At 42.5% G+C, this 17570-nt stretch overlaps 1 protein-coding gene across 1 annotated transcript; it reads left to right on the top strand.

Moving 5' to 3' along the window:
- The first annotated feature begins 455 nt into the window (after positions 1-455).
- LOC110069057 (macrophage mannose receptor 1-like) lies at positions 456-17309 on the top strand. The gene is made up of 8 exons (XM_089287863.1): positions 456-741; positions 2737-3015; positions 3683-3739; positions 4088-4232; positions 12870-13144; positions 13882-14079; positions 15105-15326; positions 16166-17309. The coding sequence occupies exons 1-8, from the start codon at positions 690-692 to the stop codon at positions 16333-16335; spliced, it is 1398 nt and encodes a 465-aa protein (XP_089143989.1). The 5' UTR covers positions 456-689; the 3' UTR covers positions 16336-17309.
- Positions 17310-17570: the final 261 nt, after the last annotated feature.

Here is a 17570-nt window from a genome sequence, read left to right as displayed (position 1 = left end):
AGTAAAATTATCAGTCTCCAGCTTGTTGGTATCTAATGAAATTTTATTTGTCATTGATTCCCGCACGACTTGTAAAAAGAAAAATCAAACATTTTAAATGCTGAGGAAAATTTAGTTTATGAACGAATAGCCAAGAAAGAGTTAGGCAGAATCACGCAGGAATTGAACAAATGAAATTAGAAACAATCTCCCCAAGAAAAATTACTTAAAAATTCGCATTTACTGATGAAAAAAAAATCTTGATAATCCAATTGATCAAAAGTGAGTATTTCTGTGTCGCTGCCAAAAGAATTATATGCGATGAATTGTCTGAGTAATGGAAGTACTTCTAGAATTGCCTCTAAAGAGTCCCTAGCTAGTAAGTGATTAATTATGTTATTAATTGCATAGAAGTTATCCAGTAATCACCGTGTAAACATTAACCCCGTTGTCCGACCCATTGACGTAAAATAACGCAATAATCTTCGAAATTCCCGAGTTGCTAACATCAATGCATCGAAATTCCCAAGTGGTCCGCGCTTCTGTTATCGTGCGCTTAAGTCTTTTTGTTCCTCTTCTACAGAATGAACTCGCAATTGTGTTCAGCAATTTCTTGAATTGACTGTTCTGTAACAGATAGGGCCCGAAGGAATCGAGTTTGGAGGCATTCTATTTGATCAGCCGCAAGCGAAGTTTCAAGAATCGAGAAGATGAAGTGTAGTTTATTGCTCATGCTGATGCAAGTTACTTGGATTATTGAAGGTAAGAGCACGAAGCAGTTTGATCAAAAATATTGCTGTTTATACTCTCTGTAGAAACAAGATTGGATCAAAGTCGGTTATATTTGATTAATTAAAATATGAATCATTTCTGATTTGATCTGGTCAAAAAACTAACTCTCAGAATAATTTGTGCGAATTCACTGATAGTACAACCAGATTTTAAAGCTTGTATATTGTCATCGGGAGACCCAAGCATAATATAAGCCAAAAATAAGTATGGAATTTCATACTGTGAATTCTTAGCCACAAATAATATTTAGCTCACGCCACAAAGTCTGCATACGAGCCAAGTGGCCCATATCAGGCCGGAGTTTATCTCCGGTTTCTGTAGCATGAAGAGACTAAGAGTATTTTCACTCCCCCCCTGGATGGGATGCTAGTCCATCGCAGGGTTACCCCCAGCATTAAGTTCGCCGGTACCCATTTATACACCTGGGTGGACAGAGGCACCGTGAGAGTGATGTGTTGCCCAAGGACAACACAATGAGCCTGCACAAAGCTCGAACCCGGACCGCTCGATCCGGAGACAAGTCCACTAACCATGAGGCCACCGCGCTACAAAGTTGATAACATAATTGTAAGCAGAAATAGCAACAGCAGCAACAGTTGAGCGATTTTGGTTCAACCGTTTCTCCTGTGAATCTTGGGACCTAAAATCAATTAATTCGCGTAGAGACACATTAAAGGTTAAAAAAAAAATACAACTAGTTTTCGGATATCAGTTTGATATCAATTTCATTTCGGTGTAAGAGTATTCAGTTCGAAATTTCGAACTAGCTCTTTACCTGCATGCTTGGGTTTCCTGTGACAATGGTGGGTATTGTCTTGACGTAAAATTCCTGTTCTCAGCTCTAAAATCTGTCTCGCTGACAGGCTCTGTCTTGCTAGTGGACAGTCACCTTGGTTCAAATCGCCTTCAATAGAAAAATTGGCAAAGTAAACCCAAATGTTTCAGTAAAGATGGAAGACAAACTCAGCTTAAGGCCTGATAAAACTAGACCTGGGGTATAGGGTACCGGAGCCGGCCAAATTAGCCCACGATTTTATTTTCGCCGTTTCTTTCACGTCAGCCGAAATCGCAAACTTCAATGTCAAGTTTTGCTTTTTCATCATCATATGGTGTCAAAAAAGTGACATTGATATGTTGACAAAGCAACTCATTCTTATTTTCAGTCTATCTTTGAATATCTCTTCCTTGGCGTTTCCTATTCGTGTCATCTTCCTCCGGTCATTTACTTTTTCATCACCATAATGGTGTCAAAAAAGTGACATTAATATGCTGACACTTTGAATATCTCTTCCTTGGCGTTCCCTATTCGTGTCATCTTCCTCCGGTCCGGGTTCAAGAAATTCCCAGTGGAAACGCAAATTTACCGGTAACACCGTTTTTCCGTCGAAATGTTTGTCTTCCGACGCAGAGGTTTGACGCCCCTGACTTTACATCCCCCGTAAAAATAGCGGAAAGTACCTACATACTAATAGGGCGTATGGATATTGACGCTACAGGATTAGGTTTAAAAAACAATGTTTTCTGCGCTTGAAACCAAGAAAAAACCAAATTGATATATCATTGCTGTAACTTGTCTTAAAGGAGCTCAGTCACGGTATTTTGAGTTATTTTGGTCACGCACAAAACTACTTTTAAATTGAAGGAAACCTGAAATTAGTAGTTTACTAAGAAAGAAAAACACCAAAGAGATAACAATAAATCATAAAGGAATAAGGATGGTTGAGGATGGAGGAGATTAACACGGATTACAAACGACGAACTTGAAAAATTAAGGCTAAACTTTTCAAGATGTGCAAACGGTTAACCTTGACATACTCCTATAAAGAGCTCTCTTCACGCAAATTTCACGTTGAAATTTGACCGAAGAGAGCTCTTTCGGCAAGTCTCAAGCATATTTCACGCAGATTCGACGCATATTTCACGCAAAAACTGCTCTCATGCCTGATTCTGTTGTGTTCTTCGCAGCTGAGGAAGTGATCTCAATCAACAAGAAACTTATCAAGAGGAAGAGGGGAGAATGTGTTACATTCGACGGAGAACATTACTACAACACCAACGACACATTCCAATGGAAAAAGCGAGAAACAACCACCATGGAGTCTGGCGGTCGTATCCGTATCTCAGGTGATCGCGGCAAAACGGTTGAAATAAGCCGACTGGAGGAGTCCGATACGGCATTGTATTCCGCCATGATACACACCGCTGGGGGACTGGAAATTACTCGGCACTGGCTGGTAGTTCGAGGTAGGTATTGGCAAAGAAGCATCCATTCTCGTGCCCAGAGCCACTCGATCTTTTTAGCCGGTGCAAAACATGGGTGGATGTACCAAATCCAGGGATCTCCCGCGCAACACGTGGGAACAGCCATGTAAACCTTCAAAAAGCTAATGCTTACCAGAAATCACTAACTACTATACTTAATTTTAACCCTAAACTCAGCTGATGGTTTGTGCTGCTTTGGTGCTCCGCCATGTTTTGTTTGTGTGATGTTATATTGAATTCCATAAATGAGGCTTAAACCTTGTTTTTGGCGTTCTTTTTTAGTTGCTGGCTTGCAAAATAATAGATACAAAGTCAACCACACAAATAATGTCTCCAGGATTGAAAGTTAAAAAGTTAAACAACATCGACTATTAGACAACTTATGCTAATATTTTAAAAACGATTGCCGCGGATCTCCAGCCATTTTGCTATATTCTATCCCTTGGCACGTTGTCCTTGCTCTTGTACATATTCCAAAGCGCTCGCTCAGAAAAGTCTCGCAACTCGCGTAAAAAAAAAGTCCTCGTTCCAGAAAATCAAAGCGATAGGTTTAGAGACAGGTTTATCCCAAAGGTAACTGTGTTTTAACCTTAGAGTGATCGTTTGTGCATTCTCAATCGTTGTTGATTGTGTTACTTTTTTGCTTCAGGCTGTGATGTCAATGAAAGAGAGATTGACTTCAACGATTGCGAGACAGCTTGTGAAGGTAAATGTAGAAGCAGTTTCGTATTTCACATCACTTAAAGTAGCAGTTTACTTTTACATAAAACGTATCTCCCCTCCCCCTCTATCCCTTTTCTCATCTACTTTCCCCCTCTAGCTGTTTCTCCTATCTCCTCTCCCTACCTATTTTATCAACTCTCCTCCCTGCCTCCATCCCTATTTTCTCTCCTCTTTTGTCAGCCCTCCCTTCGCCCCTGTGCCTTTCCTTTTTTCTCCCATCCTTACACTTTGCATGCGTAGTGCTTAATGGCAGTGTTTGGTTGGTGGTCTGGTCTAAGCACCCAGTGATAGAGCTTTGTGTACACAATTCAGTTTGGTTTTCGCTTCACAGGAATGTGTCTGGAAGGTTGGCATCATTTCGATGACAAATGCTACCGTTACTTTTCTCAACCGAGGACATGGCTCAGTGCTTACTACTACTGTCAGGGACAATTTGGAGCCAAGCTTGCTACAATTGACAGTAGCGAGGAAAACGAGTAAGAAAACGCCTAAACTAATGCTTAACTAGTCATTTGTTCATTAATGTGAATCTTAAGTTAAACCCTAGTGTAAAAGCTATCGAGCAATATTGTAATTTCATGTGGTCTGTTTAGTTTGCTGTACAAGGTGGTTCTAACTTTTAAGTCTGTGGATGAAACCCTAGTGTGTGACCATTCAAATGAAAGCTATTGAGCAGTACTTTCATGTAGTACTGTTTATTATACTGCGCAAGGTGGTTCTAACATTTCAGACTGTGGATGAAACCCTAGTGTGTGACCATTCAAATGAAAACTACTGAACAGTAGTTTCATGTGTTTCTGTTTATAATGCTGAACAATGTTGTCCTCAAACCTTCACTGTTTGCGCATAGAACCTTGTAAAAAAGAAATGAGTCGATTTTTCTCATTTCATGAATTTTATTATGCATGCAAGAAAGAAAATAATATTTACAAGAGTGTATCCCAAATCGATTTTTTTGGCAGTACCTTCCTTCATTCTATTTTCCTCCATTAGTTCTTGACGTTCACTTTCGCACATGGTTTTAATACAAACTGCGTAACCTCAGCTTTCAGTGGAGAAACGACTGCGAGGAACAGATTTCGAGCTGTCTTCAGTGGAGTAGCGACTGCGAGGAACAGATTAAGGCGTTTTGTGCTTTCAAAGCGCCCTATACTGTTCCTCGCAGTCGTCTCCATTACTCCTTTGTTTTCACTAACCCCTAGTGGAAGAATGCTTCGACTGGAAGCGCAAAGCGCCTTGACTGTTCTGCTAGCTGTCAACATGTGTACATGTTAGTTTAAATTTGTTCCTTAACTACCTTCTCCTGAAGCCTCCAGTCGAAGAATTCTTCGACTGGAAGCGCATAGCGCCTTGACTGTTCTGCTAGTTGTCAACATGTGTACATGTTAGTTTGAATTTGTCCCTTAACTACCTTCTTCTTAAGCCTCCAGTCGAAGAATGCTTCGACTGGAAGCGCATAGCGCCTTGACTGTTCTGCTAGTTGTCAACATGTGTACATGTTAGTTTGAATTTGTCCCTTAACTACCTTCTTCTTAAGCCTCCAGTCGAAGAATGCTTCGACTGGAAGCGCATAGCGCCTTGAATGACTGTTCTGCTAGCATTCAACATGTGCACATGTTAGTTTAACAGTTGTTCCTTAACTACCTTCTTCTTAAGTCTCGAAGAATTCTTCGACTGGAAGTGCGAAGCGCCTTGACTGTTCCGCTAGCTGGTTAGATTCACAGCCTTCATCTCATCGTTAACCTCCAGTCGAAGAATGCTTCGACTGGAAGCGCAAAGCGTCTTGACTATTGCGCTAGCTGGTTAGATTCACTTACAACTTAACAGCCTTCATCTCAACTTAAACCTCCAGTGGAACAATGTTCCCACTGGAAGCGCAAAGCGCCTTGATCTGTCCCTCGCAGTCGTTTCCATCTGTTCCTTGGCTTTCATTAGCTTTTCCTGTGCAATGTCACAGACTTTGAGACAGTCTGTGAAGTTACACGTGAACAGCTTATGAAAGCAAAGGAACAGACGATGTTTGAAGAGGTCTTAGCATTTCAAGGAGCCTTTCAAAGTTCTTCTACTAAAAGCAAAAGCATCAAAACGCCTCCGTTAGGCGATTTTTCTATACATCTGTTTGTTCGTTTTTTCGCAGTTGTTTCCGTCTGTTGCTATGCCTTCAAGAACTGTTCATATAACTTATATGTTCTGCCATTCCTTACTGCCTTCCGCAAAGCGTCCAATGGAAGCTTAATCAGATGGCCTCTATTTAGTTTTCTTTTTTCTTTTTATCTTTTAGCGTTTTTTTATGCATGCATGAAACTTAAATATATACAGTATGTACAAAAATATTTAGAAGCATTTTAGAATGCTTCTACTGCATGCGCAATGGCTTCAATTTGTGGCTCTGCGCCTTCCACTAGCTCCTCGATGACCGGCATGTCCTCCTCTAATACGTCCATTTCCGGTTCAACTAATGGTATTTGTTCTTCAAATTCCTGCACTTGCTCCGCTTGCAAGGCGTATTCCTGTACCGGGTTTCCGTGGCGTCGAAACAGGGAGGTGAAACAGGCAAACAACCCTCTTGGTTGTGCTTCATCGTCCATCTCGTCACCGTCTTCATGCGGTATCATCGGCACGCCAACAAGTGCAGGAGCCTCCTCCAGACCAACTGGTGTTCGCTCCTCCCTCGGCGCTCCTGGTACGTACATTGGAACTGGATTTTGATTCCTACTCAGTTTTCGCCTCACATATCGAGCCGCAGCCCTCAGTCTGTTGAGCGGTCCTGTGGCTTGGGCCTGCTGCTGAGGCGGGTTCCCTTGTTGAGGATGCTGTCCTCCTTGTGGAAGCACTGGCTGTGCCATGGCGGGCATTTCAGGCCCGTCGAGTGGACCTCCGTCATGATCTTCGCCATTTGCGTTCATGCCAGCCCCGTTGACTGGCAGCTCATTTTGGGCCTCACCATTTCCGTTCACTGCCAGTGGTTGGTCTTGTGCATCATGAAGTGGCAAATGGTGAGGATCAGCTCCCGCGGGAGCTTCTTCTGGTGGCCCTGGATCGGGTTGGTCACCTTGTGGATTCATCGCGGCATGCGCATGCAAGATGTAACCAGGTAACCAGTGCGGCATTAGATCATAATGAGGTTGGTTGACTGGATGATCTTGTCCATCTCCTTGCAACAACTCCATAAAGTAGTCTTCTTCAGCCTGGTCCAGGTCTGATTCATTATCACTCTGGTACACAGAGTCATTTTCTGAATCGCTGCCGTACATCCCGTCATGGTCAGATTCGCTGTCGCACTGAGAATTGTTTTGTGCTTCACTATCACACAACCAAGAGTGATCTTCATCCTCTGAGTCAGAGACGAGGCAACCGTCGGTAAGATTTTTCGTATGATTATTCAAATCACAATTTTCGTCGCCGCTCGCATAGCCAGTCGCATTTCCCTGAGCATTTTCTGGCCTATTGCTCTTTGACCGGCCCTTTTCGTAGACGTTCTTTGTGGCAACCCGCTCGAGCTCTATACAAGCACACTTCAAAGCAGCATCATCCGGTTGGACACTCGCGCTCCACTGAGCAACGATTCTTTCCATTCCACCACGGTTGCCTACCAAGGCATCCTGGAAGGGTTCTTGCGAGTTGTCCTTATTTTGGCCGTTTTTCCCTGATTGAATATCAAGGGGATTTATAGGCCCTTTCTCTATCAAGGCCATCTTGCTTTCGGAATTCTTCCTGTCAAGATCACTCGGGCAGAACGTCTCTGGCTCAGCCATGTTCAACGACTGGCTACTATTTGAAGATAAGCTCACGGAATAGCAATGGCGAGTGACACGATTCTTTCGAGATGATCCAAATATATCTTGACCGGGAATGGCGCAGCTCCTCTGGCAATGAAAGAGAGCCGAGGCTCTGGAAGCCCCATTCACATTTTCTCGAAGAACACCCAAACAATCAGGGATACAAACTCTTCTTTCAAATGATGCGGTTGAAGCTACTTCTTGTCCAGGCATGGCGCAGATTGGCTCGCTGTATTGGAGAGTGGGCCATATCGAAGACATGTTCGCAATCTCTCGAAGCTTGCCGAGAATACCAAAGACACCAACCCCTCGATTGACTGACATGACTGAAGACATGTCTTGCCCTGGTGACGCGCAGATTTCTATGCTGTGTACGAAAGTGGGTGATATCGAAGCCATGTTCGCAATCTCTCGAACCATGCCGAGAGTTCTAAACACATCAACCTCTCGATTGAATGATATGCCTGAAGACATATCTTGCCTTGGTGACGCGCAGATTTCTAGGCTATGTAGGAGAGTAGGCGACATCGAAGCCACTTTCGCTATCTTTCGAAGCACACCGAGAAATCCAGAGGCATCAACCCTTCGATTGAATGATATGCCTGAAGACGTGTCTTGCCTAGGCATGGTGCAGCCTTCCTGGTAGTGTAGGAGGACGGCTGCTCTTGAATATCTTTGAAGATTCTCTTGGAGATTGACGACAAGACCAATTATATTTACTCTTCGAGTGAATATGACCGAAGATGTGTCCTGTCCAGGTCTGGCGAGACTTTCCTCGCTGTACCTCTCTGGGGGCATGGTGACGAGATTAATGACATCTCGACGGGATGTTATTATCGAAGCTATGTCCTGTCCAAATATGGCGCAGATTTTCTGGCTGTAAAGGAAGGCGGCTCTCGCAGCTCTGCCCATAATTTCTCGGAGATTGGCGAGAAGACTGGAGATACTTTCTCTCCCTTTGAAACAAGGCCAGAAAACAGGTCTAGAAGGGCTGTTTCTGGAAGTTGCGCCTCCATAGTAATTATATGTATTCAAAGTTCCTTCAAATAAGGTTATTACAAGAACTCGCAGAGTATCATGTGCTATACTTATGATACACCACTGTTGTGGTTGTTCGTTGCCTTGGTTGCCGGAAGTAACGGGCCACGTTACAGTTGGCGTGGTGCTGTAGAAAGAATATAATGAAAGTAGTTATGTTTAAGGAATATTTTCCATGTTTCGAGTTACACAAACACGGCAAGTCAAGTTGGGGGGTGCGACAAATGAGGTAGAAACTGTGCTTTAACTATTTTTCAAAATGAAATCAATGCCTCAGGGTCAAAATCACTGATATAGTATAGCTTCGTATCCTGTTGTAGTATTAATATAGATGTGGCCCGCCTAGATTAGCTTAGATACCTGCGAGTTCATGCTGTTATTATATTCAAGTTTCTAACGTAATTATCTTTAATAATAAAGTGTAAAATGTTTAAGAAATAGAAAACATGTGCCGTGTTTCCATCAAGTTTTAGTATAAATCTACTAGCGTTCTATCACGAATGCCGTTTTCTGATTGGCTACGCTACTCGCTATCTATTCTGTGAGAGATAGTGAGTAGCGCAGCAGTGTGCTCTTGTTAGCAAAATGACGGCCGCTTCTTAGCGTTTTTCAAGTGTCTGTGAAGAAGCAGACATCAAGAGGCGACTAGTACTAGCGAGAACCGCATTCACCAGACTTCAGAACATCTGGAGGTCAGGCAGATTCAGCCAGAAGACCAAGTTGCGCATCCTGAATTCGAACGTCCTGTCCGTGTTGTTGTATGGAGCCGAAATGTGCAGGGTGACAGCAACTGACCTCAACAAACTGGATGTGTTTCACCGCACATGCCTGAGGAGAGTGCTGAGGAGATTCTGGCCCAACCATCTGAGCAACGAAGAGCTGAAGAAACCACAGGGAGTACGCCGGTGTCAGTCCTTATACGAGTGAGAAGATGGCGATGGTTAGGGCATGTACTGAGGAAAAGTCCTGACAACATCTCGAGGACTGCATTGACGTGGGCACCTGAAGGTAAGAGGAGGCGAGGTCGACCGAGAGAGATGGGGAGAAGAACAGTGGAGAAGGAAAGGAACAAGCTCGGATGGCATACATGAGGAGCTGATGCTGCATCGGCCTCAGACCGGGATGGATGGCGTGATCTTCTGGCCGGCCTCATGAGTCCTCATGGGCCCGATGAGGATGAGTGAGTAGCAGTGTGAAGAGGATTTAGGTGAAGTTTTGAACGACTAGTAGATTTATACTAAATAAATAGAAACACGATTTTTAACCAATCAGCGCGCGTATTTTTTTAGGACTGTTTTCTAAAAAGTGTTATCGTTATAACAGCTAAACTACTCTACTGACCTGTTACCCAACCAGCGATCGATGGAACGAGAGTGTATTAATAGCACAAGCACGAAAACGTTCAATGTTGCTAGCACCCAGGTGAGACCTGCGAAAAAAAAGTAGCGCTTTATTAAATAAAACTTTACCCTGTTATTAACAAATGGCAATGATTACATCCTGCGTACAGTTATCAACAGTCGCTTTATATCCTCAGTCCCAGTCGTTTTGATGGCAGCGTTCGAAGCGCACGAATCGATGTACTGACGCTCATGCAACAGACCTTGGAAAAAAGCTAAGGGATAACCACACGCTGCATGTGGTAATTCCTTAAAATGCCGTTGCATTCGGCACTAGTAAATTCAAACCGGAATTTTTTGACCAACGGAAAGCGCCCCTTATCAGGATAAATCAGTGGCGTGTGCAATCGATTGGTTAGCCGGAGTGTGGACCATTAGTAATTGTCGAACATCATTGATAAATTTTAATCTCGTCGCTTTTCGAGTCGTGTTGTCTTGCGTTTCAAGTTTTCGTTTTATCAGGCTGGCGCGTATTCCTACACTTTGTTCGACCGAAAAATACCAACGAGCCAATGTCAGTCCCAGAGAATCAAAGCGCCCGACTCTTCTGTGTTTGTATGGCCCTTGCAATTTCGTTGTCTCTTACCACGTTAGCCGATAACCAGTTAAAAGAATTTAGGGCGTTTGTATAACCATTTTGCGTTCTTTTCGGCGCGCGCGTTGCAGCACGTCCAGTTAGCAGTTTTAAATCTGTTAATTAGTTGACGTTAAATGCGTTAAGCCCTGCTAATTAAAACAACCACGTCATCAAATTATGAATTATAAATACGTCACAAAACCAGGCAAACTTAACAAACAAACATATTATTGGTATTTTTTTTGGGGGGGGGGGGGGGGGCAAACGTTTTCAAGTGTTCGGTGACTTTTTTCTAGTCTGAATTTATTTTGAAAACGAGGAAAACGTTGTTATGGAGACCCTAATCCAAATTCCATCCATTTGGCGCATTTGTCCTAAATTGCGGTTGGCCTTGAGCAAAAGCATATTCTTAAGCGCGCGAAAACTTAAAATATTTTTAAAAAATCAAAAGTTCAAAATGTTCTTTCAAGTTCCTTATCGGTCTTATCGACCGGAAATGTATACTTAATGGTGAATTTTCTGCTGTGGAATAGTTTTTGAGGCGAGGTAAAAGACAGACATATCAAGAGAGATGAAAGAAATCGAGAAAGGCAGTTTTTATTCTTAGAAAATTTCCGTGAATTCGATTAAAATAACGAAGAATTATGTTTTGAGGTTGCAGGAAGAGGTCAAACTGATAAAAAAAATGTATAAAAGGGAAGCGGATGGTTAAGAACGAGGGAGATTAAAACGGATTGCCGGCGGGCGAGAATATTACGTGTAGACTGCATTTTTCGCGCGCTGCCTTCCCTTTAAACGTTCTTTGTTGTCAAGTCTTAGTTCGTTGTAATTTTCTCACCTCTTGAAGCTTAAATCTTATTTGGAAGAAGGAAAAATCTTTTTTACTTAGCCAAATTTGTTTTTCTTTGGAGGGAGCCGTAACTTTTACGAGTATTGCACCCGAGCCGAGAAACTACAAACTTTACATATTTTTTTAAAAAATCAAATGTTCACTTACCCCACGGGTATCCTTCCACGTCAAGAAAACATTCTTCTATCCGATACAAAATTGCGGTTAGCATTAAGCTGCAAATAGTATGGAGCATAATTCGACACACCTCCATTGCGGCGCACAAATTAGCAATATAATTATACGACGTCAGAAATCACTAATATGTTAACCTCGTGTAATTAATTAAAGCGACGTCATCAAATTATTAATTATGAAACTCGATCCTGCAGTTGCTTTTTGAGAGTCTAGTTTCTGATCGATTGATAAATGACTGGCATGATGAATTTGCTGTAGAAATTGTAGTGAATACCATTGAATCCTTGTGTATATTTTCATTAAAACAAAATATATTATTCGAAAGAAGGTTCTTGTTTATTTTTTGTCTGTCAGTTAAAGGAATTTCTACCTGTTTTGTTCTTCAAGTATCTATGGCTGGTGGTTAAATTCTCCTTTACTGAATTTGTTTCAGTTTAAGGTTACCGTATACCTTAAGAGGAGAAATTTGAAAACGCAACAATCACCGGTCATTTTGGATTTGTGTTTGACGAAAACTCGGTCAGGAAAAGCACATGGTTATCGAAACGTCATCGTTTTTGAAAAGCTCCGTTTTCAAAATGTTTTCCGTCCACACAAAAACAAAAAGCCGCCGATTTAAAATTCCTCCGGTTTGAAGAGCGTTTTCGCAAAGCCCCGTTTTCGGGACGGATAAGTGTGGACGGAAGGCCTAACTGAGGAAACAAAGTTGCGTTTTCAAAATTCTCCATCGTAGTGTGGACAGGGCCTCGCAGTGCCTCTCCAACCAGAAATGTAAATTGTTAGAATTGAAGGCTCAGAACTTTCATTCAAAACTATGGGGAGTAACCCTACGACGGACTAACATCCCATCCAGGGGATACAGAAAGTACACCTAGTTTGTTTATTCTTCGGAGACCGGGACATATTATGGCAGTGTACGCTAGTTTGAACCTTTGATTAAGCGGTCCGGGTTCGAGCCTTGGCCAGTGACATTGTGTTGTGCTCTTGGGCGAGACACTTTTCTCTCACTTGCCTCTCTCCACCCAGGTGTATAAATGGTACCGGCGCATTTAATGCTGGGTGTAACCCTGCGATTGACTAGCATCCCATCCAGGGGGGGAGTAACAATATTCCTAGTCGCTTCATGCTACTACAGAGCTACTGTAACCAAAGATAAGCTCCGGCCTGATGGGCCGCTCGGCTCGTATGCAGACATTACCTTACCTCACAATGCCCTTTGTTTTAACAATATATATTCCGACCGGTTTCTCTGCGGGATGATTTCTAACCTTGTGTCATCCATTTATTTTCAGTTTTGTTGGTCATCTTCTATTGACGGGGAGTGGCGGTTGGATAGGATTGAACGACAGAAGTAAGGAATCGAGATTTCTTTGGAATTACAACAAATTCGATCAACCGGTATTTTTTGCTTGGGACAAAGGTGATGGAAAAAATCCCGAACCAAACAATTTCAACGGGCAGTGCAACGTCGAGAATTGCGTGGAGATGAATTCCGTGAACAAAAAGTGGAACGATGTGGTGTGTAAAGCGCATAGAAGCTACGTGTGTGAAAGAAAGTTTGCTGAAGGTGAGGATTGAGGTTTGAAAATGAAATTAAAGTGTACATTACTTCAGAGTAGGTGGCAGGCGCGGTGGCCTCAAGGTTAGTGCGCTCGGCTCCAGATCGAGCGCGTGGGTTCGAGCTCTGGCGGGGACGTTGTGTTGTGTTCTTGTGCAAGACAATTTTCTCTCACAGTGCCTCTCTCCACCCAGGTGTATAAATGTGTACCGGCGAATTTAATGCTGGGGGTAACCCTGTAATGGACTAGCATCCCATCCAGGGTGGAATTAGAAATTCTACTAGCTGCTTCACACTAGAGAAACTGAAGATAAGCGCCGGTCTGATGGGCCACTTGGCTAGTATGCAGACTTCTACTAGCGCTCTATCACGAATGCCGTTCTGTAATTGGCTACGCTACTCACTATCTATTCTGTTGTAGTTAGCGAGTAGCCTTGCAGTGTGCGGTTGTTAATAAAACTGGCGGAAGCTTCTTTGCATCTTCGAAGTGTCTGTGAGGAGGATTAAGATAAAGTTTTGAAAACTAGTGGAATTATACTAAGACAATTAGATTATTCGCTTTCGATTTATATGCGTGATAGTTGACTCGGGTCGCGCATTCGTCAACTATCACGCGATAGAAATCTCGAGCTAATAATTTAATTGTTAAATAGTATATCGGCCCGGTTTCTTAGCAAGAAGCGACTTCTCCTCGTCTCCTTCCTGTTCTACTGGCCTTCTACTGACGTCATATTTCTCTTTCTCAGATCTCCCTGGCTGGACATGTGTGGACGATAATTGTTACCTGTATGTACGTGAGGCTGTGACTTGGGACTGGGCACGAAAAACCTGCATAGAGAAGAACGCTACCCTTGTGGCAATCTCCAGCGCATCGAAAAACAATTTGATTGGAAGGTTGATCAAGACTAACATATGGATTGGACTCAATGACCGCGTGGAGGCTGGTACGTCATGTTCGTTTCAAGTACTCAAAAGAGACGGGTCATTATTGTTTTAAGGGGGAGGGTGAGGGTGGGGATTGGGCAGTTTTCTAGGGCATGCATTTTTTTCTCATCCTTAGGTTGTGCATGGTTGTTTTTTCAGTAGTAGGCAATAGCTTGTTCAAGAATTTTTTTAACATCAAAAATAGGACTCGGATGGTAGAAAGCACTTACTCGCCTTTTTTCCCCCATGGCTCCCCATGAACGATTTCTTTGTCAGCAGTTTTTGCTGTGCAGGAATTTTTTTGAAATTGACCAACCAGCCTCTCAAAAAACTAATGACCCGTCCCTAAAACTGAACTCCTTCGGGGCGAGACCACGGGTGTGGAGAGAGTGGGGGCTCTGAGGAGGAGAGACTCACTACATTCGTAATCTTTCGTAAATGTATACGTCGTCGGACACTAACTCATATGGCCGTAGCTAGCGCTCCTGTCCCAGTCACACACAGATGCTGCGGCATTCTTATATGTATGTCATGTAACTGTAAACAGCTCTCCTAAGCACAGACTCAGTTATGGTCGCAGCAAAACTGAAACATTCAATTCTAAACCTTTTGTAACCGAACATCTCATGTGTGTTCAGACTCGGTTGTCATGCCAACCACACACAAAGATCCACAAACATTATACTGCAACACTACACTTTTAGATGCCAATCCCTACAGGTAATCATTTGGGGTCCAGCCACAAAGAAACATTGTATTTTAGTTAACTTTTTGTCCGTTCTTAAGATATTTCTTATACCTGAAACAGAGTCAAGTCCCCCCCCCCCCCCCCCCAACCTCTTTGTCTGGGGATCGAGTTACCCAGAAGTAAAATTTTTAACACAATTTACTTTTTGTCCGTTCTTCAAATATTTCTTATACAGGGAACCTAACCCACTCCCCACTGGAGGTGAAGTTGCATAGAAATAAAATATTTAACAAGTACTATCCCGTTAATTTCTATCACTGTTTCACCGTGAAAGGACTTTGTTTTTTATTTACGCAGGTATATACGTTTGGAACGATATTGGTCAGGGACAATTTGACAACAAGCCTTCATACCTTAACTGGGACAGAGAAGAACCGAATGACAAGCATTATGATCGATTTACACCTCAGAGGTGTGATGGAGAGGACTGTGTGCAAATCAACATCTGGAATGGTGTCGTGACTTGGTTTGACTTGAACTGCGACATTGCGTTACCATTTATTTGTGAAAAAAGCCGAGGTAAGGGCGTCACTAGTTGTATTGCGCCCTGCATAACCGAATTCATTTTCCTTCGCAGGCGCCGGTATAATTGTCACACAATCGTCACGCGACTCTTCCTCTACTCTTCGACTCACTCTACCCTTCGACTCCTCTTCGACTCTACTCTTAGAAGAGTAACGAACGGAAAAGCAATCTCAAGGGATACTGGGGCCTGGGCAGGGGGTACTCTACAAAGTTTTTTTGCGGGGAGACTGCGCCGCGATGTCCAACCCCTTACCCTTTTGTTTACCATTTTGACAGAAAAGGTGCCCTTTTAGTGTACCTTTGTAGAAGATAGGTAGCCCTTTCATGTACCTACTTAAGAACACTGCATCACTTTTCCAAACTATTGGAATGAAGTTAATGAACAATACTACGGGAAAACATCAAGCATTATCTGAGGATATGTTAACCATAATACAAATGTCCCTTAAATAGTTCCCGTTAGCGTTATACATAAATGACAGATTTCCCTACCATTTCATATGCCTCAACTTGTGAAATCCCTACCCTTTCGCATATCTGAAGCCTGAAACAAGTACCACTTTCGGGCGGAGCCTACCCTTATAGGCCGTTATAGGGAATACCCTCACCCCCCGGGTGCTGTGGACAAAGTTTTGAGATATCAGATTTTCAAATTCACTAAGGCGTTCATTCCGTTTATCCTCTTCATGTTTATAATTAACGAAACGTCTCACTTGACAACCGACACAGTATAACAATCTATTTTTTAGAAATATACAATTTTATTTTTTCACTTGTTTTAGACTACTGCCATTCGTTTTGACTTGTGCGCCTTCTATATTATTTGTTTCCAGACCCCTACCTGAGCTTTGCGGCCTGGATAGCCATCTCCATGGGCGCTGGACTCATACTCAGCATTTTTGGAGGTCGGGCTTACATGGAGTTTAAACACCGAAAAGGACGCAAGGAGTTGAAGCAGATGATAGTGGAAGCTACGGAAAACGAGGAGAGAAAAGATTTATAGAACAAGGCAACACAAGCAGTAACAGACTGAATAGGAGAAGCTTCTACACAAGAAAGCGCTTTTGCTAATCGTTAGCGTGACGTAAGGAAAGACAAATAATTATCCCATAGTCACGCTTCTCGTCCCGAGAGAAGTCTTGATTTTAACACTGAAATGGATGTTACTGAACAGGCGTGACTCATTTCGAGAGCTGGCCTTATTGTTGCGCGACCATTCACGATCTTGCGTGACTTTTAGTGTTGAACGCACGATAAGTAATATGCGCGCGTTTTGCATACTTACCCGTTACGCGCTCGCGACATTCCCGTACGCCGTGTTAGCTTCGTACTCAACAGGGATTCCGCTAATCATTAACATTTTCGTCTCGTTGCTTTTGCTTACACAATTGATCCTTGATGCAGATTGATTTTATTTTTATTCTGGATTTACAATTTAGACAATGTGTATTTTTAAATTATTTTCATTATTTTTGCCCTGCTCCTCAATACAGCGCTATTCACGGGCTAATCATAAAGACATTGAAGCATTTCAGAGCTTTTCATGCTGCCCTTAAAAATCAGAATTCCCGCACTTTGGTATGCATATTTTATTTATAAGTTGGTTCCCGATGGAAAAATTAGTGACACAAACTGCCTTTTGAGTATTCCTCTCTGGTCGGACCACTAAGGAATGGTAAACAAATTTTAAAAGCGAATACGAAGAGGAAGGCTTCATCTTAGGGGGGGGGGGGGATGCGCACCCCTGCTCCCTCCCCCTAGATCCGTCCCTGAGTCCGAAACCTTTTTCGGAGCCCGTGATCAGACAACAGAACTGAAATTCAGGTTAAGTGATGCATAGAAACTTTTAGAACGAGCAAACTGCCTCCCTGCCGTCGGGGAACCAATAGTTTTGTAAATACAGTGAGTTATCTTTTAAAATGTGACTAAGAACTTTTAATTCAAAAATATATAAATATTAAAAGTTGGAAAACTCAAGCTGTATTGATTTGTTTGTCTTAACTTGTTTCCCTCCCAGCCGTTCGTTTTTTTTCATTTATTTATTTATTTATTTTATTATGTTTGCTTATACTTTACAACACTTCTGCTGCTACTTTACACTAAAACAGTACAACAAAGGCTACATACACTACTTACAATACAACAGAGCTATTAACACTACTTACAGTACAAGACAACTTCTTCACCCTACTTACTATAAAGAACCGATTTTGAACAATTTTACCTACGTAGCAACAA

This window comes from Orbicella faveolata, unplaced genomic scaffold (genome assembly GCF_042242905.1).
Source record: "Orbicella faveolata isolate gen_17 unplaced genomic scaffold, um_ofav_v1 contig_15, whole genome shotgun sequence".
Taxonomy (NCBI): Eukaryota; Metazoa; Cnidaria; class Anthozoa; order Scleractinia; family Merulinidae; genus Orbicella; species Orbicella faveolata.
Note: the sequence above shows the minus strand (reverse complement) of the source record. Positions and strands in the feature narration are given on the sequence as shown.